The sequence below is a fragment of the Blennius ocellaris genome, assembly GCF_963422515.1.
Source record: "Blennius ocellaris genome assembly, chromosome: 1".
Lineage (NCBI taxonomy): Eukaryota > Metazoa > Chordata > Actinopteri > Blenniiformes > Blenniidae > Blennius > Blennius ocellaris.
The window spans coordinates 1,154,413-1,177,980 of NC_137650.1; the positions used below are offsets into that span (position 1 = coordinate 1,154,413).

Sequence of the window (23,568 nt, forward strand, 5' to 3'; positions counted from 1 at the left end):
AAAAATAAATACTAAGCTGATAGGCTGTGGACTGTTGGACTAAAAACATTTTGACAACTTATTACAAGAAGTGAATTATTTGTAATATTTCTGTGACCCAGGATGAATACAAATAGATTTTATACATCCAAAAAAAAAACATTTTGCGATTTGAATTTTTTTTTTTGGGGGGGGGGGCATAAAAATACATTTGTTTTTATCCTAGGCCACTGAAATATTACAAATTATTCACTTATGGTAATAAGTTGTCTAAAGGTTTTTAGTCCGACAGCTGATGGGTGTTTGTTTGTTTATTTATATTCCTATACCGCAGCGATTTTAAACTTTCTTTTTTTGTGTAAAAAACACATTTGTATTCATCCTAGGTCACAGAAATATTACAAATAATTCATTTATGGTAATAAATTGTCTAAAGGTTTTTAGTCCGACAGCTGATGGCTTTTTGTTTTGTTTTTGTTTTTTGTTTGTTTTTTCGACACCGCTGCAATTTTAAACTTTCTTTTTTGTGCGTAAAAACTACATTTCTATTTATTCTAGGTCACTGAAACATTACAAATAAGTTGTCTAAAGGTTTTAACTTTTTGTTTTTTTATTTTTTTATTACCTCGCTACTTTTTTTTTTTTTTTACTTCCCCAATGCGATTTTTAACTAAGTCGCCCAGCTGGGATTCGTCTATCTGGGAAAAGAACATTGTCATCTAACTGGAAATCATCTCTCTGGGATGACACCGTCCTGGGTCTCGACCATGTGCTGGAGAACAATGGAACATGGAAGCTAGTCTTTAGCATCTGCTTCCTGTGTGTCTCTGCTAAAGAACCATTTCTAGAATGAGTTTATGTGAATGAGACTTGTCTTGTAAAACATCAGGAGTCGTCAGATGGTGTTCAGTTACTGTGTGATGTTGTCTTTGATGTGATATGTGTAGGATTGTGAGTTAACTAGTTAGTAAAGCAAAGATTAGCATGCAGACCCTGTGTCTGTGGCAGAGCTAACGTTGGTTTACAGGTTGATCACTGCTCCTAATATCATTATCTATAGAACTCAATCACTGTAACAGAACCAACACATCTTCATAAAGTTAAACAGTTCTATCATAGCATCAGGTTTAACTAATCTCAGGTAAAGCCCAGTTGTTCCCACTTCCTTGAAGGAGTTCAGTTGTTGTCCTGCTGGAGGGAAGCTGGTGTCTTCTCCTGTAGTTAGCACCTCCTGCTAACTGTGGTTGCTGGTTCTGCAGGCTGAGGAGAAGAAGATGGAGTTGATGTTTCAGGAGTCCTTCTTTGCAGCTCCTGGTTGTTCCTTTTGTCCAGACTGAGGAGCTGGTCGCTCAGGTCTGTGATGGTTTTCCTGCTGGTTGAGGAAAACACAAAGAAGTTCTGTGAGGCGTCGTTTCCCTGGTCCGTCCTGGAGGAACTGGTTGGTTTTCCCTGGTTGATGGGAGATCAGACTCTGGGTGCTGGTCTCTGGATCAGGGGAAGATCTGACCCTCGTGGTGGGTCAGCAGAGGAGTTGAGGAGTGAAGGCCCCTGGTTGCAGGCCTCTGGTGTTAGCTGTATGCTAACGCTGGGTGAGCTGCCTCCAGTAACCTCCTCCATCGAAGAACAGGAGTAAAAGCCTTTTTGAGAGAATCTCTCCAACTGTTTTGATGAAAGTTGGGGGATTCAAAGGTGTGAAATCCTGAGAGCTTCACCCAATAGATGGCTGGCTGAGCGCATAGGGGAAGCGTCTTTTGAGCATAAAGGAGGGAGGATCTGCATGGGTCTGCCGTGGGAAAAGGTCCCCCCCTGCTGTGAGTGATGCTCGGTCACATTCCTGAGTCAGAATTCACGGCATGAAAGTTGTTATAACAAATGAAAATTGTAGTGAAAGTGTCTCCACATTGTGCCACTTTGCCGTTGCCACACTCGCTCCACAAATTAGACACATAAAGGTTTTTTTTATCACAGTCGTAAAGAAAGAACTCTTACTCCCATTCACTGAGAAAATGCTAGGTTTTCTTAAATAGTTCTGCCATGTTTTCAGGGTAAGACACTGCACTCAGCTCTCTACCTTTCCTGCTCCTGCTACCTTATTCCCCACGTGCTAATGTTTGATCATCTGCACAACACTGACCTTCGAACTAGAACAGATCAGCATTCACATAAACTTATCTAAACTTCTTGTACAATAAACATGTTTTTATTTATTTTATTTTTAAGATATTGTAATTTTTAAATCTATATATATTATCATTATTAGATTATTATAAATCTATATAAAATAAATTAAAGTGTGATTGAAAAAAGAATAGCATCAGAATAAAATACAATTTTAGATGCAGCTCACCTGTGAGTTGTTATTTTTCGAACAGGCCTGCATCACGAAGTACTATGTCATCAGACTTGACAATAGCAAAAGTGACTAAACCAGTTCTGACTGTTGTATTACAATGATTGCACACTCTGACCTGAATTTTGCGCCAGACCGATAGAAGTGCTTGAGCCTTTGACGGGTGTCCAGTGTTGGTGAGTTGTTTCCTGTGTTCAGTTCCACAGAGAACCAGTGTCAGCAGTAGACTCGTGTTATCAAGGCGATATAGTGATTGTTCTCCCAGGAATCTACAACGTGGAGAACTCCATCTTTATACCAGACTCCATCACTATAGAAGGTAAAATACATTCTTTTTATCTCCATTTCCATTTTCTTTTGAGTTGTCAAATGTACCTCATCTTCATTGTTGACACACATGACTTTTTCTTTGCTTTTGCAAAACAGACTCTTTGCCTCTGTGTTTGGGTTTAATTTGCTTGATTCATGTTGTTCGATGGGAATAGAATTTCAATTTGAAACTCTGTGTGGATCAAACTGTCACATTCATCGAAGGCTGTTCTGGTCTCCTCTCTGCCAGGCTTTGGCTTTCCCGATGAGGTGGTGATTGAGAAGAGGAACAAAGGTGATTCATTTGTGGAGTCTGCAGGAGCTGATGTAAAGATTTCCAACATCAAATTCATCCAGCATGATGCTATTGAAGGCATCCTGTGTGAGTAACCAAGGCTCTGCTATGAAAAATACATTATCAACTGCAAACAAATGTCCACATAGGAGCCATTTCATGGCAGGTTGAACCAGGTCAATTATGCACACATTATTTAATATAAAGAACTACACAGTCGAGACGTATTTGTACTGTTCTCTTGCTTGCTGTATGTGATGGGGCCAACTCATAGGGACCATGTCATTGTGCAGTAATAGTGAAGTAGGGCTAACTTCTGCTCACCAAATGTTACTGACTAACAAAAGAACAAAAGGGCCCGGTTGTTCAAAACTCGGTTATCTTTTCACCATTAACTTTAACCGGGTGTTATCTTGATGTTAAAGTTAACGCAACTCCAGGCCGTCGCTAACTTTTTAGCAGCGTGGTTAACGCTCACCATGGCGCTCACCGGCAGCATTGTGTTCATGATGACAATTCAGCAATGGAAGGATAGGGTGTCGATAGAGAAAAGAAAGAAGAAAAAAAACACGTGGGAATGAGATAAGTAGTAACTTCAAATTAATAACTTGAGACAACTAGTTACTATCTCATTCCCTCATATTATATTTTTTCACCAATGCCGCCTCCATCTCTGTCCTATCAAAACGTCCATAACGGCAAGTTATGAACCTCTGAAGGCTTTCAGAGGTTCAATTTAAGTCGAATTCTTTGAATATTTTGCGCTTTGACAGATGTGCAGTAAAAAGGAAGAGTTTATTGAGAACCATCCCTGCATGAGCATCAACAGGGTTGGTCTGCACCTCCTTCATGTCCTTGTTTGTTCTGTTAGGTGTACGTCAAGGGAAGCTGAATATAGAGAACTGTGTACTGCAGTGTGAGACCACCGGGGTCATCGTCCGAACATCTGCCCGTCTCATCATGAACATGTGTGACCTGTATGGCTCCAAGGTGAGAAAAGATTCAACTTTTTTCATGTATTGAACATGACTAGTTTGACCATTTCCAGTGATTTAGACACCTTCAGTCACCTCCGCAGACCAAGTATTTTACTGTTCCAGTCACATTCACATCAGTTGCATGACAATGGTAACAGAGAGGGAACGTCCTGTGGGAGTACTGGTGCACAGACAACTCGTCCACGGATACCTCATCCACCAAACTGCAAACCCAGACAACTCGTCCACGGATACCTCATCCACCAAACTGCAAACCCAGACAACTCGTCCACGGGATTCCGGACAATTCGTCCATGACAATTTTTTTCTGCATTATTCAATTGAAGGATTGGATTTCTAGGTATATTTAATATATTGGAAGGATTATTAACTGTATCTGACACAAGATATATCACTATATTTGACACAATAATAAAGTTCAAATGCCGCTTCATAGATGACGGCTTTGAGTGACGCATTCAGGACCTCGCTAATGTGTCGGAAGCTGCTTTGTGACACGTTAACGAGCTGCGGGGCTCCACTTTGAAAAACATGAAAAAGTTATGGATATATTTTTTATTTTTTTTATTTTGGGGAAACTTATGGAAAGGCGGATGATATAATAGATAACTCAGGTGGTTGATGTCACAGTTCAACAGTGACGTCTTTTACTCCCCAGTACAACACTTCTCTGTGTGAAATGTTCTTGAAATCATAGAAAGCCCCGTTTCCACCACACGAAAAGTGCAGGGATGAAACGGAGCGGTACGGAGCAGTAAGGCTGAGCATAATCAGAGCCAAATCTGGCATGTTTCCTCCGACCAATCGGCAAACAGCTCCTCAAAATCAGATCCATTCTGGTGTCCTGAGTACCCCAACGGAAGGGTGACCGAAAAGCCTCAACCTTTGGAGAGGTTATTTCTGGAAAATCCACATTTCTTGCGGTGGGAACCCGAACTGTACTGGACCAACCCATTCAGGCTCTGTACTTTTTGTGCGGTGGAAACAGGGCTGGAGAGTTGCTAAACATAGAACTGTTTGGTTTCAATGGGTTTGCCAAAGTTTGACTTGAGCAGGTCTCGGACAACACTGAAGCTGACTGAAAAGCTTGCGAGCCGACGACCAAGGCCAGTTGTGGTTGTTCGGTTGGGACGGGACATCCGGAGGTTCATCTTGTGCTGTTCTGTCCGCAGGGGGCAGGTGTGGAGATTTACCCCGGCAGTGTTTGCAGTCTGGTTAGTAACGGCATTCATCACTGCAAGGATGGGATCCTGATCAAGGTGAGGTCACAAGACATTGCATTTGAAGCCAAATCCCAGGAATCACACTTGTAGGGGTTTGCTTCCTCTTTACTGACTCGTATCTGAAAAACAGATGTCCAGTGCGAATGAAATGCAAATTGAAATACAAAGAAGTGTAAATCATTTAAGACCTCTGAGTAGTATTTGTAGGAGAAATATCTCTTAGAAGGTTTTATTGAACGTCTTTTTTCATAAGCCTTTGAAATATTGCACCTGTGTTTATTGTTGCTGTGTTCACAGAAATGTTTGTACATTCTGTTTATTACAGTTTTAGATTTTCACATAAACAAGATATTACAGATATTACACAATAAACAAACATTGATAGAACAACAATTGAGCTGTCCATATAATAAAGTATGTGGATCAAAAACACAGTTTAATAATACACACTAATACACCAATAATACTTATGTGTATTTGCCCAAAGTATATGGTGAGATCTAACAATATGTATATATTCAAACCCAAGTCAAATTAGTGTCCTCTGTTCAGCGATAAAAATATGTAAAAGAAAATTGAATAAAGATATCAATTTAAACTCAGGTTATAATTTAGTCCCAAATGTTCCAATGGCTTCCTCCAGAAAAGAATGAATCATTCCATTGACACAATGTCCAAGGTTTTCCAGTCATAACCTTTGAGATCAGAGATTTGCACACAGAGATAGGAGGGTCCTCTCCATCCCACTTCACCATTATAGCTTTTCCTGCTAGCGGCTGGATGAGCTTGCATTGTTTCACAGAGGGGTAGGGAGCTTCTAGGTATGGAGGCTCTACTGCCACCTGCTGGCTTGTTGCTTTGCTGACACTTAAACGTACTGCTCTCCAGAATGTTTGTATTTTTTTGCATTCCCAGACACAATGCAACCTGGTGTCTATGCAGGATTTATATTTGGGGCAATTTTGTCAGGTTCCTGTTCTGTACGTCCTCGATATGTGGAGAGATGTTGATATGGTGCAAGATTGTATACTACAATTCTTTATATCTGTTGCAAATCGAAATTCTGGAAGGCAGTCGTAAGATCTCATCCCACCCATCAGCATCTATCACACGTTTAAGCAAAGTACACCAGGATGTCCTTAAACATGACATTTTACTCAGGTTCAAGCTCAATATCTCAGAATAGAATTTGGATATGAAGTGTTTTTGTTGCTTGCACTCAATAAATAATCTATCCAATAAGTATGCATCATTTGGGATTTCCAATGAGTTGTTCTTCGTATACACCAAGTACCTGACCCATAAATAATTGTAAAAGTCTTTAGTTGATATATGCTACTGATCCTTCAATGACTCAAACGTCTTAAATGTACCATTCTAGAAGGATTCCAACAATACCCACTTTTTGCCAGAGTGTAAAGTCTGATCCTGTTTCCTGTGGTAAAAGCTCTGGATTATCTGCCAGTGGAGAGAGGATAAGTATTATTGAATATTTTGACATTTCTTCCAAGCCCACAATACATTAGTTATCAGAGTTATTCTTAGCTGTGTGTGGACTTTCCTTCAGGCTTTTGCCCGGCAGGTTGACAGGAGAGACCGGAGCTTGATTATCTTTTTTATTGAGAGCAATGTACAGAAAGAGAGTTGTATATCAAATATTTTGGGGAATTTTTGGAGAACATACAGGTACATCTTTAGAAATTTGAATATCATGAAAAAGATTAATATTCCTTTTCAGTCATTTCGGAAAGTGCAACTCAAATATTGTATAGATTCATTACACAGAATGAATGTTTCAACTTCTGGTTGGGTGAGTGAGGTTATACAAGGAGGGGTTTTTTCTCTTACTTTTTTTTTATTGGAATTTAAATGCAGAAGGTTACAATAGCAACTTACAATGTAAATGGTCTAAACAATCCAATTAAGAGAAGTAGGATCTTAAATAAATTGAAAAGAGACAAAGTTGGTGTGGCTTTCTGCAGGAAACACATCTTTCAGATATAGAACATGCTAGATTAACAAGAATGAGCTTTAAGTATCGGTTCTCATCATCATATGCAGCAGGCCATAGGAGAAGATTAATTTTGAACTCACATTTGAATGGGTCATTGATAACTGTTGAATATTTTTGCTCCCCTGAATTCAAATTGGAGCTTTTTGAGACAAATATTGAATTTGATAATAGTTGATAGTCAATATTAGATTAAGGTCTAAACTTGACTCTTCTAAAGTACAGGGTGGTCAGCCCAGTCTACTAAACAGAAGGTTCAAGGTGGCAATGGCAGACATTGGGTTAATAGATGTCTGGAGAGACTTGAATCCTTCGAAAATAGACTATCCATATTTCTCAAAGCCACATTCCGTATATTTAAGGGTTGGCTACTTTTTGATCTTTCGAAGGGTTTTCCAAAGGGTTGGTGACTGCAGCATGGGGATTATGGACCTGTCAGATCGTTGCCCTCTTTACTGCATTTAGTACAATACCACATAAACATCTTTTGGAGATTAAACATTCATATACTGAATGATGTGAAGGGCCAAATAAAGGATTTTACTGTGTGTGAACAGAATGATAATGGGGAGGTTTCACCTCCAATATTGTGGGACACATGTAAAGCAGTGCTAAGAGGTAAGATAATTGGATATAGTTCTCAATTAAAGACATTTAAGCAAAAATCATTGAAAGAGCTGCAAGCAGAATTAAAACGGCAAGAACAAAAGCATAAAGACACAATGAGTAGCTCGAGGAAGCACTGAAGAAGAAATATATGAGATGTATACAAAAGATATACAACGGAAATTAATATTTACAAGACAGAAATATTAAAAAGGGGAAGTGAATCCAGTGAATTGTTGGTGTGTAGGCTGAAAATGCAGCAAACAGAAAATTCAATCCACAAAATTAAAAACTCAATTACTAATGCAATATACCATCAATTGAAAGATATTCAGGAGCATTTCGAGACATAGTTTTAAAAATTATACTCACAATCTCAGATGGACAGAAGGAAGAATGTTTTCGACAAGTTTCATCTCCCTAAACTGAGCATTGAACAGAGTAGCCAACTTGCAGAAGATAAGATAAGATAAGATCGCCTTTATTAATCTCACAGTGGAGAAATGTACTTGTTCCATACAGCTCTCGAGGACACATGAGGAAAGGAGAGGAATGCAAACTGTTAGTAGAAAGGGCAAGGAAAGTGCACACAGTTAGTAGAATAGAGGTATCTTATATACAATTTTACAAATGAAGTGACTTAGATAAAGTGTCCTAGGTGCAGGATTGTTTCACATACTGTCACTGTTACTACACAGTCCTGTTGTACAGTCTGACAGCAGTGGGGATGAAGGACTTGCTCCGTCCTACACTGAGGGTGTCTCAGTCTACCACTGAGAGCTCCTCAGCTCCTCTACAGTCCCGTGCAGTGGGTGGGTGGTGTTGTCCATGATGGAGGAGCCTTAGCGACCACCCTCCTGTCGCTTACCTCCTTCACAGAGTCCAGGGGCCAGGGGCCCAGGACGGAGCTGGCCCTCCTGACCAGCTTGTCCAGTCTGTTCTTGTCCTGCTCTGTGCTGCCCGGGTCCCAGGGGCCAGGGGTCAGGGGCCCGGGGCCCAGCACACGGCAGCGTAGTGGAGAGCAGAGGCCACCACAGAGTCATAAAAGTCCTGAGCAGAGGCCTGCTCACTCCGAAGGACCTCAGTCTCCTCAGAAGGTGGAGGCCACTTTGGCCCTTCTTGTACAGGGCGTCGGTGTTGTGGGACCAGTCCAGTTTATTGTTGAGGTACTTGAAACTGTCCACCTCCTCAATGTCCTCCCCCTGGATGTTCACCGGTGTGTGTGGTGGTCTCTTCCTCCTGAAGTCCATCACCATCTCCTTCGTCTTACTGGTGGTTGGATCACACCAGTCCACAAAGTCCCTGATGACCGACCGGTACTCCAGTTAGTCCATGATGACCGACCGGTACTCCAGTTAGTCCCTGATGACCGACCGGTACTCCAGTTAGTCCATGATGACCGACCGGTACTCCAGTTAGTCCCTGATGACCGACCGGTACTCCAGTTCGTTCCCCTCGGACACCCGGCCCACGATGGCGGAGTCATCGGAGAACTTCTGCAGATGACAGCTGTCCGTGTTGTAGGTGAAGTCCGACGTGTAGATGGTGAAAAGAAACGGTGAGAGGACGGTGCCCTGAGGGGCCCCGAGGGGCCCCGGTGCTGCAGACGACCACCTCAGACTCACATACTGTGGTCGGTCCGTGAGGTAGTCAATGGTCCATGCAGTGAGATGTTCATCCTCCAGCTTCCCTCGCAGCAGCGCCGGCCTGATGGTGTTGAAAGCGCTGGAGAAATCAAAGAACATGACCCTTACAGCGCTCGGGCTCCCGCCGGGCTCCAGGTGGGTGAGGCCCCCTGCTGCAGGTAGATGACGGCGTCCTCTACTCCGATGTTAGGCCTGTAGGCAAACTGCAGTGGGTCCAGGGTGGAGCTCACCACAGTGCGGAGGTGGGTGAGGACGAGACGCTCCATGGTCTTCATCAGGTGGGAGGTCAGGGCGACTGGTCTGTAGTGGGCCGGTTCCCTGGCGTGGGCTGTTTTAGGAACCGGGATCACACAGGAGGTCTTCCACAGGACTGGGACCTTCTCCAGGCTGAGGCCCAGGACCTGGGAGAGCTGGTCTGCACAGGTCCTCAGCAGCCTGGGACTGATGCTTTCCTCTGCTTCAGTCGCCTCAGCTCTCTCCTCACCTGGTCCGGTGTGATGGAGAGGGGGGAGTCAGGGGGGGACGGGGGTAGACTGCTGGGGGTAGGGCAGGTGATTGAGGAAGTCCGTATGGTGGGGGCTGGAGACGTGGGTGCGGGGGGGGCAGGAGGCAGGTGAAGGTGGTCGGGGGAGGGGGGCAGTATCCACTGAGCTGGAGACGTGTGAAGAGATGGGAGCAGAGCGGGGGGAGGGGAGGGAGGGGGGCGCAGGGAGCAGGACGGGGGGGGAGGGGGGCAGAAGGAGCGGGGGGAGGGGAAGGAGGGGGGCGCAGGGAGCAGGACGGGGGGGGAGGGGGGCAGAAGGAGCGGGGGGAGAATCAAAACGGTTGAAATATTGGTTGAATTGGTCCGCCCGGCGCTGGTCTCCATCAGCTGTCCCTCTGGCACTACGTCCAAACCCAGAGACGTTCTCTAGACCCTCCACACGTCAGGCGTTGCCCTGGTCCAGCTTCTGCTCCAGCTTCTGCCCAGAGTCCTTCTTGGCCTTCCTGATCCTCCTGGAGCTCGTGTTGGACTCTCCTCTGCTCCTCTCTGGCCCCGGAGTTGAAAGTCCTTTTCTTCTGGTTCAGGAGGGCTTTAAGCTCAGGGGTCACCCAGGGGTGGTTGTTGGAGAAATTCCGGACCTTCTGGGTCGGCACGGTGTTCTCCACACAGAAGTTAATGTAGTCCGTGACACAGTGGGTGAAGCCATCGATGTCGTCCCCGTGAGAGTCACACATCATGTCCCAGTCTGTGGTCTGAAAACAGTGTTTAAGCCTCTCATGGCCTCTTCACTCCACACTGTCACAGTCCTCTTCTGCGCTGGCTGTCTCCTCACCTTGGGTGTGTACACCGGTCTCAGGTGGACCAGGTTATGGTCTGAGCGCCCGAGCGGGGGGAGGGGGGCAGACGTGTAGGCGTCCTTCACATTCGCATACATTAAGTCCAGAGTCCTATTGTCTCTTGTGCGGCACTTCACGTACTGTGTGAAAGTAGGTAGAGTGGCTGAGAGAGGGGCGTGGTTAAAGTCCCCGCTGAGAAGCAGAAGGGCGCGGGGGGGGGGGTGCTGCGTCTGGATCTGAGTCACGGTGGCGCTGATACGTTCACATGCTGCTGCCGCATCAGCAGAGGGAGGAATATATATGCACAAAACCACCACGTGTGACATCTCCCTAGGCAAATAATAGGACCTCATGCTGACCACCATTAGCTCCAGGTCCGGGGAACAGACTTGTTCTTTCACGTGCACGTGGTCCGAGTTACACCAATGTTCGTTCACAAAGACCACGAGTCCCCCGCCTTTCCTCTTTCCGCTCCCCGCCACACACCGGTCTGCACGCACAAGTTTGAATCCGTCCACGGAGACCACAGCGTCCGGCGTCTGTCCACTTAGCCATGTCTCCGTGAAGCACATGAGTCCACACTCCCGGTAAGCCCTTTGGTGGCGGGTCAGCGCGGCCAGCTCCTCCATCTTGTTGGAGATGGAGCGTACGTTACCCATGACGATACCGGGGGAAAACTGCCTCCTCCGCTTCGTACGTCCACCTCTGCAGCCCCTGCGCTTTCTCCGGAGCTCTGCGGAAAAGGGGATAACAGGCTTCTCCGCGTGGAGGTGAGCAGCGTCTCTGAGTCCAAACAGCTGATTTGTGTGTAAACAAAGGGATCCCGTGTGTAAACAAAGGGATCCCGTGTGCCGCTGTGGGGGTTCTCCGCCGCGGATTCCCAAAGTGCCGAAAACAGTAGGAATCCGAGCAAAAGTGCGACAAAAGTAGCTCCCCATGTGCCCAATTGCACACCGTTCTGCCTACTTTAAAATAAAAAGTAAAAGCACGTCTAGAAATAATAGAAAGTAACAGAAGAAGTAAGAGAGTGTCCGGAGCCGAAGCAACTAGCAGCTGAGTGGTCAGCGCCATCTTCTAATGCTCATCTAAGAGCTCATCTTAATTCAGGGCAGGCCTCTCGGCCGAGCCACGGTTCTGTCAGGGTGGTTCAGAGTGACGGGGCCTCATTGATCCCTATGTTGAAGTCTACCTTTAACTGGCTCCTTAATGGCCGAGGGAAATGAAAATTCAACCCCCAAAACACTCTGGCTATCACTTCTAGGGACATTTTTTATGCTAACTGGCCCAACGGTAAAATGTTTAAACATGGCAATCTGCGAGAAAATAGCTGATAAACGGCAGCAGTTTGGCTGCTCGGTGAATCACTTCCGACCAGACCGGAAGTAGCCGACGATATGTGAGTGACGTCACGAGCTGGACACAGGCTGTGACCAAGTTGTGTTTACATTATGGAGGATCGGAGTTTTGACAATGAAGAGGCTGAATTGAACCATATTTCATCATCATGGTCATTTCAAACCCAGTGATTGATGAAGAAGACACAGAAGGTGGTTCTGCCATCGGTGACCCCGTCTGGAACATGTTTGAGGAAACAGAAGACACCTCGTCCTCCATTCGTCCTCGTCTCCTCGCCTCAGCAGCCGCCACTTTTCACCTTTGAGGCTTTGAGTCCTGACTTTTGGCAGAACGACCGGCTTCCTGGATCCAACACGTCCAAGAGCTTTTCTGACTGCGAGGAATCACCGAAGATGAGTCCAGGTTTTATTTGATCATGGCAGCCTGAGACCAGCAGTCCACCGCCGCGTCTTGAGAAGTGCGCCGCTCTCAAGCAGCTCCTGCTCTGGAGGTGCAGACTGTCTGCCGTTGAGAGGGTGGACAGACTGTCTCCCTGCCTGGTTTGGGAAACGGCTCGGCTGTGGACCTGATGGACAACATGCTGTCACTGCTGGGCTCGGACGAGGGTGGATTCCTTTTCCCTCACGTTCTCCTGCACCAGCTCCCGCCGCCCATGCTCACAGCCTTGGCTAACTCCCAGTGTTTAGCTGAGGGAGACTCCCGCATTTTGGATGTGTTGTGCTGTTCTGTTTTTGGTTTTTGGCGGTTGCGAAATAAAAGACAAGTCTACCTTCAGCTCCAGCGTGTCCTTTATCCTGCCACATTGGATATTGTGTTTCTCGCCTCCTTTTCTCCTCTCTGGGGTCTCTTCCATGCTCAATCTTTCGTCAAGGCTCATAAAACGCAGACTATACCTTCAAAACACTCTAAAAACTTTGATGTTGAAGATGGGAAACGACACAAGCCAAAATAAACGCCACGCAACAGATCGAGATCGTGCCCAACTTGTGACGTCACACATAGGCTCCGCCCACAATGGCCACGAAGGAGAAGGATTCCCCCCAATTTCGTCGGCTGAAGATTCAAAATTCAAATGACGTTTTGTTATGTGACAACAGTGGTGGGACAATGTCGGAGAAACCTTTCAAGTAGTACCTGAACTATCGTTTTTCGCATAATAGGGTGTTACATTTCCCAAGGCCTTGAAGAGGAACACCATACCCCCCCTCCTGGAGGGAAGCAGTAATTTCACTTATTCCAAAGGATGGGAAGGATACATCTGAATGTGGTGATTATAGACAGGGTAATGTTTTAAATCAGGACTATAAAATGTGTCCACATAGTCCCTCTATTTGCTTGGTTATGTCACCACAAATCATTAGCTTGGATCAAACAAGATTTGTGCGTCCGAGACAAACCCAAGATAATGTTAGACGGAACTTACATGAAATAAGCGGTCAGTAACGGGCAGTAAGTTGTCAGCAGTATTCGTAGGGTGAGATGCACGATATGGTAAAATGGTTGCTACGACTACAACAATTAGGCTGGGGCTCAACCAGCATCAGACTTACTGGAGCGCAACATAAAATTGCCACCACTCCTTTTGTCCAAACAGCCACAGAATACTTCTCAGTGGAATAGTGAATTTATTTACAAAGTGCTCTAGTGGACAACAAACAAATCAGGAATCCTTGAAGTAATCTCACAGGGAGCTCTACTAAAAAAAACAACAAATCAAAAATCAACCTACTCTAACAAACAAAAGGAAAACAAACACAGTCTTTCCTACGTAGCTAAATAAACACATGAAAACAATTTAACTCAGAATTTATGGCTCACTCCAACACACACACACACACACACACACACTGCACTGCACTGCACTGCACTGCACTGGGCTGTGTGGCAGAATGAAAGATGGCTCCGCCCCTCTGATCCAAGCTCTGCCACCTGACTACTTCATCCTTCCTCCCTATGAATCAGGGTCCTTCTTGAGTTTGGCCAATCAGGTGTTTGGGACAGCACAGCCCTGTTTACATAGTTGATTGACCTGGAGTAATGGCACAGGACACAGAAAACACACACAAATACGACCGCAGTCGTAACAATGGTAAATGAATTACACTGTGAGAGCGGCCACAAAGAGCTCATCACATCCATTTATCCAGCCCAGAAAAATATTATTGTACAACTGTTTTCACTTTGGGAACTATATGGATGTTTTACAGGATATAAGTTGAATGTCTCAAAAACACACATTTACATTTTTTTATTACATTTATATACAATAGGTATAACATGAAATAGGAAGCTGAATCTATGAGATATCTTGGGGTTGATATACCTGCGGACAGAAGTTTGTTTCTGTGTATTGGGGCTCTGCCACCTGATAACTTCTCCTCAAAGGATTAATCTCTATTTCAGATCCTTTGTGCGTCAGCAGGAAGATCATTACAAAAAAGTGGATGAAACTAGAAAAACTGACAGTGGATTGATATTGTATATGATATTTTTAAGATGGAAAGAATGATATTTGCCATAAGACTGCAACAAAATGTGTTTTTGAATAAAGGGGAAGGCTGGATCAGGTATGTTAAACCAGTAAGGCCATCTTTTGGATACGTTAAAGGGTCGGGTTCCTTTTTATAGTTCTTGACAAGTTTACTTCATGTTCAACGTTTTTCTTTTTTTTTAATAACACAAAGTTGCACCCATGTTTCCTTGTTCTAGGGAGAGTAGTTATTTGGTAGGAAGATTGTAGAAAGAGCGTTTATTATGATATGGTGGGTGGACCAATCATTCAGCTCACTATTGACAGTATATAGGTCTGGATGCTTTGTGGAGATTCGACTGTAATGTACAGATGAATGTCAACGGCAAAATGTTATGTGGAGAGTTTTGTGAACCATATAAATACCGATAAAAAAAAAAATTCATATTTCAAGTTTTTTCACAAGAAAATGTAAATATTACATAAGATCTATTAGAGCAGTGTTTTTCAACCACTGTGCCGCAGCACACTGGTGTTTCTGCGAGATATCGTCAGGTGTGCCGTGGGAAATGATCCTATTTCACTTTTTTTCTAAGAAACATTTGCTCTCACAGTCGCTGTCAGCTGTGAGAGCAGTGTGCAGAGTAATACTGTGGCAAGCGCCGCGGAAGAATAGCTCTTAGTCGCGGTTCTATTCTGCCAGCTGAACACTAGAGGCTTTTATTTTGACATAAACATACACAACCGGAAATTCATATCAGGATGACACTCCACACAACACATTTGTCACTCATGGTTGCACACCAACATCCAACAAACCAAACTAGACGAAATAATGAACTATCTGAACCGAGGAACAAAACACAACACGAGCACAAACCAACACACACAACAACCCCGACAATAACCCTCAATAACCTCCGGCAACACATAACCTGAACTCCCATCATGCCCTGCAGCAACCACCTCCGTGATGCTACAATACTCTTCACCACTAGAGGGCAGCACAGAAATCCAAACTTAACAGACGTCAGTGTGGTTAATCTCCACCTCCTGCTACCATCTTGTATCAAAGTACTGTGTCAGTGACAGTGATGGAGAAGTTTTTGAAAAGGAAGAATGTGAACCAGGATCTCAGCTCTTCATCCATCAGGTCCAGGTTTCACACTGAGGGAGTCAACATTAAAAAAAGTCCTTTGTTTCTGGATTTACTTGATTCCTGTTGATAGAACTTTGATGAGAAAGACTTTATATTGTTAATAGAGACTACAGAGTTTCAATTTGACCATTTTTGGGTGGTGGTGTCCCTCTAGATTTTTCCAAAGAAAAATGTGTTCCTTGGCTCAAAAAGGTTGAAAAACACTGTATTAGAGAATACTTTCAATAGAATTGTCAGGCTTCTGAAACATATTTCCATGTAATCAATACTTGGTTGAGCCCGTTTTTGCATGAATAACTGCATCAATGCGGCGTGGCATGGAGGCCATCAACCTGTGGAACTGCTCAGCTGTAATGGAAGCCCAGGGTGCTTTCACCTCATCTGCATTGTTGGGTCTGGTTTCTCTTTTCTTCTTCTTGATGATACCTCATAGGTTCTCTTGGAGGGAGGTCTCCCCTGTGCGCTATGGCAGTAGTTTGGAAAGGCATTCTGGGTTGTGTTTTTTCACAAGAGTCAGTTCAACCACGAAGCCTCGCTTTACCAACTCCACAGCTACTGGTCATTATTGGTGACAGTCCCAGTGTGAATGCCCATCTTTGTTGTTGGTGTCTGAAAGCAGATCTGGTTTTCATTCAACATCTTCTTTATTGGGGTATATTCCTTTCTATTCTGTTGTATCTGCTGCATAATTGTGGTAAAAGAAAATGCATTTGTTCTGAACGAATTTCTGTTTTTTCCAGGCTGCTAGAAAACCTTTTCTTTTGTTGATAACCTCAGGAAGCAAATAATGATGGAGTGTGGTGGTGCAATGTGTGGTGGCTGCAGTCCCAGTGCTTTGTGGGCAAGAAGGTGCCCTCAGTATTTTCAGGGAACTGATATTGTGCTGGGAGTGACCCTCCAGGTCCGACAGCTTTGATTGTAAATCCCACTGGCTGTTCAGGAGGCCGCGTTTATTTGATCCTCATCCAAAAGTCTGCAAGATCTCCAGCCATCTGTAACTTTAGGTCCTCCATGGGCTCTCCCAGGTAGATCCTCTGAGCCGGTCACTTGAAATCTCTGGTGAAGGTTTGGTTACGTACTTTCGGAAGGAGCGTCTGGTCTGACTGATTGCTGGAGAGAAGAGAAAGAGATAATGTGAGCTAGGCCAGTGCCATTCTTGGATTCCGGGGTAAAACAAGACTGGTCCTTCCATGTTGATGAAGCCAGATGCTGGGTGCTGCCCTTCTCTGGTCTGGTTTGTCCAGGACTTGAGGCCTTCTGGGGTTCTGGCCTATTCTCTTTTAGCTGTTAGCAGTTCTGGGCTAACAGGCTGTTAGCAGGCGCCTCCTGCTACTTTAAAGAGCAAAAACAGGAAGCGTGAGGGTTCACCAAAGGTTCTTGCTGAGGAGCAATCCAGAGGGGTCAGCCCCTGGGGCGGACTGACCGAAAACACCTTCAGTGACTGACTTCAGAACAGTGGTGTGTTTGGAGAGCCAAGGGGCAGGGACCCCATGTGGTGAGTTCTTGCAACTAGATGTTGAGAATTAGACTCCCATGCCTCTGTGTCCGGCGAAATCCCAACACTGCCTTCCGGGATGTTCACTATTCTCAAGTTGGATCTACGTGGTCTGTCTTCCATGTGAGGTACGTGGCCACCAGTTGTCTCTGGCGGCAGTAATGTGGGTCTGGAACATAGTGACCGTGTCCCAGTGGGCATCTATGGCGCTCTGAAGTGGCTTTAAAAACCCTTGGATCAGCCAGGGGACGTCCCCCTTCAGACCGGCTCTCTGCTTCGCAACCTCAGCCAGCAGTTGCGATGTGGAGATGGTGATGGTACATCTTACCAGATGGCTAAGCTAATGTTAGCAACTTGGCTTTTAACACTGGCAGAAGCTGCGCTGACAACCATGGTTGAGTTTGCTAGCTATGTTTCTGTTGGCTTGTATTGCAACAGGAGTTTGTGCTCATTCTGGTATTCAAAGTGTGAAAATGACCTTATAATGCATGTTCATAGTTATAGAAAAGAAAATCCAATGTTTCAGTAGGAAAGTTAGCAAATATGATTGGGAGTCCAGAAGCCAGCGGCTGCACTCTGAAGCTCAATTGATCTGCATCGCCATGTTTGCAGGGTGTGTGTTGGCCCATGTGATGTGGATATTATCATCCACCCTCTCTCTCTCTCTCTCTCTCTCTCCCTCTCTCTCCATCCCTCAAGGACTTTGCTGATGAAATAGAAGTGATGCCATCTATCACTATGGAAAACAATGTAATCCACAACAATGCAGACTATGGGGTGTGTCTGGTGAAGCCCAGCAGTGCAGGTGGGTAATTCTCTCAACCATGTTTTGTAGTTCAAGTCTTTAATATCTAAGTGAAAGTGTCCTTTCTGCTCAGAAGACCCAGTGGGACTCACAACGGAGGAGCAGCAGCATGGAGCAGTTCTGGATTGTGATTTAACGTCCACATCCTCCTCTCAGACAATCTGTCCGCACAGCAGCACAGCGGCAACTCTTCAGCTTCACACAGCGCCCCCCACAGGCAGGAAGTGGCAATTAGCTCGTCAGCTGAGCAGAAACAAGGAGATGTCTTGCATCCGAACGACCCAGGACTTGAAGGACCATCAGATCTTTGTCTCCATACAAGGAAACCAGTTCAAACGTAATGGCATGGGTGACTTTGGCACATTTTTCTATTGACAAACAGGTTTGTACCAGCAGAATACTTGGTTTTTAAATTTCTGTCATTACTGCTTCTGAACACTAACCATTTGATATTCCTTAACGATCCTTTTATACACAAACACACTCACACATACACAGGATCTCTAATGTACTTGGTTATAAGTTGCTTGTGTGTGTTTTTGTTCACAGAACAGATCAATCTTGCGTTTGCACATTATTTTTCCTATTCAGTCCTTTGGGCTGTTGATGCGCTTTTTTTTTTTTTTTTTTTTTTTTAATTGCCCATGACTGTAATGTTCACGCACCCTTTTAAGTGTAGGGTTGGTGGTTTGACTGTAAATCTACCAAAAAACAAAAAGGAGGGTGAAGGGTTGTTGAGATCACAGGGTTGCTCATATTGTCAGAGTTTATTATTTCCACGTTTTTTGTTTGTATGCGTTTTAGAAGGTGATTGAGATGAGATTTATAATTGAGGGATATTGTCTGTATTCAGGCTCAGGACAATAGCAAATCTAGTAAATATGATCATATTTACATATACGTTTTACCATTAGAAATAATTTGGACTGCATTATAAGCCTCCAGTTGATTAAAATTGTCTTTTCAAAGCTGTGTATGTGTGCTGTCTGACTGTCATCATCCAGGCTGGTCTGAAGTGGAGAACTTTTACTGAAACGGTTCTTCTCCACCTGCTTGGCATGAGGAGGGGTGTGCTGATGGTTCACCATGAAACAGGAAGTGATGTGTACTCTGCTCTACATGCTGCAGTCTGCCTGAAACATTACATGTCACCACAGTGCTGCCCCCAACATATCCATAGGCTAAAGTCCATTCACAGTCATAGCTGCATCTATTGGTAAGAGGAAGTTTAAGTCATTCTATTTTCAGATATTATACTTGGAGAGGGATGAATCGCATAAGAACACAAAAATTGTCATGACAGCCAGACTCCAAGCCCCCGTTTACACGACAACGATTACGAGTGTATCCACAAAACTTTCTTCACTTATGGGGGGTTCTTTTACACGACAGTAGTGTTCTGATCCACTGTATCCATGAAGTTTTTAATCCGGATCCCAAGGTGGAAAGATCCTTTCACAGCTGCTAATCCCTCCTGCAGATTGCCGGAGGCTACAAAGCCTGTTACTGCACGTGTGCTCTCCCCCTCCTTTCCCCTTCATCACTTGTAAACAAACATGGCGACTGAGCGGTCTGACTCGCGGTCAGTATTCTAGTTCTATCGTCCATGTCAGTAGCTTTTTAGTTGAGACTCTCCCATGACACCATCCGATGCATCATTAGTCCATGTGGATGTGTACTGTATATATATAATATGTTTATAAGTCAACTATTCAATTCAACTTTATATATATAACACCATATAGGACACAGTCATTTCTAGGTGCTTTTAACAGAGAAACTCGACGAATCCACACGAGCGACGGAAAGGAAAAACTCCCTCTAACGGGAAGAAACCTACAGAACCAGATGCTTAGGAGGAGGAACCTACAGAACCAGACGCTTAGGAGGAGGAACCTACAGAACCAGACGCTTAGGAGGAGGAACCTACAGAACCAGACTCAGAGGAGGAGGAACCTAGAGAACCAGACTCAGAGGAGGAGGAACCTAGAGAACCAGACTCAGAGGAGGAGGAACCTACAGAACCAGACTCAGAGGAGGAGGAACCTACAGAACCAGACTCAGATGAGGAGGAACCTACAGAACCAGACTCTTAGGAGGAGGAACCTACAGAACCAGACGCTTAGGAGGAGGAACCTACAGAACCAGACTCAGAGGAGGAGGAACCTAGAGAACCAGACTCAGAGGAGGAGGAACCTACAGAACCAGACTCAGAGGAGGAGGAACCTAGAGAACCAGACTCAGATGAGGAGGAACCTACAGAACCAGACTCTTAGGAGGAGGAACCTAGAGAACCAGACTCAGATGAGGAGGAACCTACAGAACCAGACTCTTAGGAGGAGGAACCTAGAGAACCAGACTCAGATGAGGAGGAACCTACAGAACCAGACTCAGAGGAGGAGGAACCTACAGAACCAGACTCAGAGGAGGAGGAACCTAGAGAACCAGACTCAGAGGAGGAGGAACCTACAGAACCAGACTCAGAGGAGGAGGAACCTGCAGAACCAGACTCAGATGAGGAGGAACCTGCAGAACCAGACTCTTAGGAGGAGGAACCTACAGAACCAGACTCAGAGGTGGAGGAACCTGCAGAACCAGACTCAGAGGAGGAGGAACCTGCAGAACCAGACTCAGAGGAGGAGGAACCTGCAGAACCAGACTCAGAGGAGGAGGAACCTACAGAACCAGACTCTTAGGAGGAGGAACCTAGAGAACCAGACTCAGATGAGGAGGAACCTACAGAACCAGACTCGGAGGAGGAGAAACCTACAGAACCAGACGCAGAGGAGGAGGAACCTACAGAACCAGACTCTTAGGAGGAGGAACCTAGAGAACCAGACTCAGAGGAGGAGGAACCTACAGAACCAGACTCAGATGAGGAGGAACCTACAGAACCAGACTCTTAGGAGGAGGAACCTGCAGAACCAGACTCAGAGGAGGAGGAACCTACAGAACCAGACTCAGAGGAGGAGGAACTTACAGAACCAGACTCAGAGGAGGAGGAACCTACAGAACCAGACTCAGGAGGAGGAACCTGCAGAACCAGACTCAGAGGAGGAGGAACCTGCAGAACCAGACTCGGAGGAGGAGGAACCTGCAGAACCAGACTCGGAGGAGGAGGAACTTACAGAACCAGACTCAGAGGAGGAGGAACCTGCAGAACCAGACTCAGAGGAGGAGGAACCTGCAGAACCAGACTCTTAGGAGGAGGAACCTAGAGAACCAGACTCAGATGAGGAGGAACCTACAGAACCAGACTCGGAGGAGGAGGAACCTACAGAACCAGACTCAGAGGAGGAGGAACCTACAGAACCAGACTCAGAGGAGGAGGAACCTACAGAACCAGACTCAGAGGAGGAGGAACCTAGAGAACCAGACTCAGATGAGGAGGAACCTACAGAACCAGACTCTTAGGAGGAGGAACCTACAGAACCAGACGCTTAGGAGGAGGAACCTACAGAACCAGACTCAGAGGAGGAGGAACCTAGAGAACCAGACTCAGAGGAGGAGGAACCTACAGAACCAGACTCAGAGGAGGAGGAACCTAGAGAACCAGACTCAGATGAGGAGGAACCTACAGAACCAGACTCTTAGGAGGAGGAACCTAGAGAACCAGACTCAGATGAGGAGGAACCTACAGAACCAGACTCTTAGGAGGAGGAACCTAGAGAACCAGACTCAGATGAGGAGGAACCTACAGAACCAGACTCTTAGGAGGAGGAACCTAGAGAACCAGACTCAGATGAGGAGGAACCTACAGAACCAGACTCAGAGGAGGAGGAACCTACAGAACCAGACTCAGAGGAGGAGGAACCTGCAGAACCAGACTCAGAGGAGGAGGAACCTGCAGAACCAGACTCTTAGGAGGAGGAACCTACAGAACCAGACTCAGAGGTGGAGGAACCTGCAGAACCAGACTCAGAGGAGGAGGAACCTGCAGAACCAGACTCAGAGGAGGAGGAACCTGCAGAACCAGACTCTTAGGAGGAGGAACCTAGAGAACCAGACTCAGATGAGGAGGAACCTACAGAACAAGACTCGGAGGAGGAGGAACCTACAGAACCAGACTCAGAGGAGGAGGAACCTACAGAACCAGACTCTTAGGAGGAGGAACCTAGAGAACCAGACTCAGATGAGGAGGAACCTACAGAACCAGACTCTTAGGAGGAGGAACCTGCAGAACCAGACTCAGAGGAGGAGGAACCTACAGAACCAGACTCAGAGGAGGAGGAACTTACAGAACCAGACTCAGAGGAGGAGGAACCTACAGAACCAGACTCAGGAGGAGGAACCTGCAGAACCAGACTCAGAGGAGGAGGAACCTGCAGAACCAGACTCGGAGGAGGAGGAACCTGCAGAACCAGACTCGGAGGAGGAGGAACCTGCAGAACCAGACTCGGAGGAGGAGGAACTTACAGAACCAGACTCAGAGGAGGAGGAACCTGCAGAACCAGACTCAGAGGAGGAGGAACCTGCAGAACCAGACTCAGAGGAGGAGGAACCTACAGAACCAGACTCTTAGGAGGAGGAACCTAGAGAACCAGACTCGGATGAGGAGGAACCTACAGAACCAGACTCGGAGGAGGAGGAACCTACAGAACCAGACTCAGAGGAGGAGGAACCTACAGAACCAGACTCAGAGGAGGAGGAACCTACAGAACCAGACTCTTAGGAGGAGGAACCTAGAGAACCAGACTCAGATGAGGAGGAACCTACAGAACCAGACTCTTAGGAGGAGGAACCTGCAGAACCAGACTCAGAGGAGGAGGAACCTACAGAACCAGACTCAGAGGAGGAGGAACTTACAGAACCAGAGGAGGAGGAACCTGCAGAACCAGACTCAGAGGAGGAGGAACCTGCAGAACCAGACTCTTAGGAGGAGGAACCTACAGAACCAGACTCAGAGGTGGAGGAACCTGCAGAACCAGACTCAGAGGAGGAGGAACCTGCAGAACCAGACTCAGAGGAGGAGGAACCTGCAGAACCAGACTCAGAGGAGGAGGAACCTACAGAACCAGACTCTTAGGAGGAGGAACCTAGAGAACCAGACTCAGATGAGGAGGAACCTACAGAACCAGACTCGGAGGAGGAGGAACCTACAGAACCAGACTCAGAGGAGGAGGAACCTACAGAACCAGACTCTTAGGAGGAGGAACCTAGAGAACCAGACTCAGATGAGGAGGAACCTACAGAACCAGACTCTTAGGAGGAGGAACCTGCAGAACCAGACTCAGAGGAGGAGGAACCTACAGAACCAGACTCAGAGGAGGAGGAACTTACAGAACCAGACTCAGAGGAGGAGGAACCTACAGAACCAGACTCAGGAGGAGGAACCTGCAGAACCAGACTCAGAGGAGGAGGAACCTGCAGAACCAGACTCGGAGGAGGAGGAACCTGCAGAACCAGACTCGGAGGAGGAGGAACTTACAGAACCAGACTCAGAGGAGGAGGAACCTGCAGAACCAGACTCAGAGGAGGAGGAACCTGCAGAACCAGACTCAGAGGAGGAGGAACCTACAGAACCAGACTCTTAGGAGGAGGAACCT

The 23,568-nt window shown here is 45.9% G+C and overlaps 1 protein-coding gene across 1 annotated transcript in view; it reads left to right on the forward strand.

The window, feature by feature from the left end:
- shcbp1 (SHC SH2-domain binding protein 1) overlaps positions 1 to 18,397 on the forward strand; it is a gene marked incomplete at both ends in the record, with an annotated part of 31,172 nt that extends 12,775 nt beyond the window's left edge. The window contains 6 exons of the mRNA XM_080519179.1: positions 2,528 to 2,648; positions 2,889 to 3,020; positions 3,805 to 3,923; positions 5,104 to 5,190; positions 17,917 to 18,022; positions 18,096 to 18,397. Coding sequence (XP_080375305.1) covers positions 2,528 to 2,648; positions 2,889 to 3,020; positions 3,805 to 3,923; positions 5,104 to 5,190; positions 17,917 to 18,022; positions 18,096 to 18,397 — 867 coding nt within the window. The remainder of the gene's footprint in view (positions 1 to 2,527; positions 2,649 to 2,888; positions 3,021 to 3,804; positions 3,924 to 5,103; positions 5,191 to 17,916; positions 18,023 to 18,095) is intronic.
- Between the last annotated feature and the right edge of the window lie 5,171 nt (positions 18,398 to 23,568).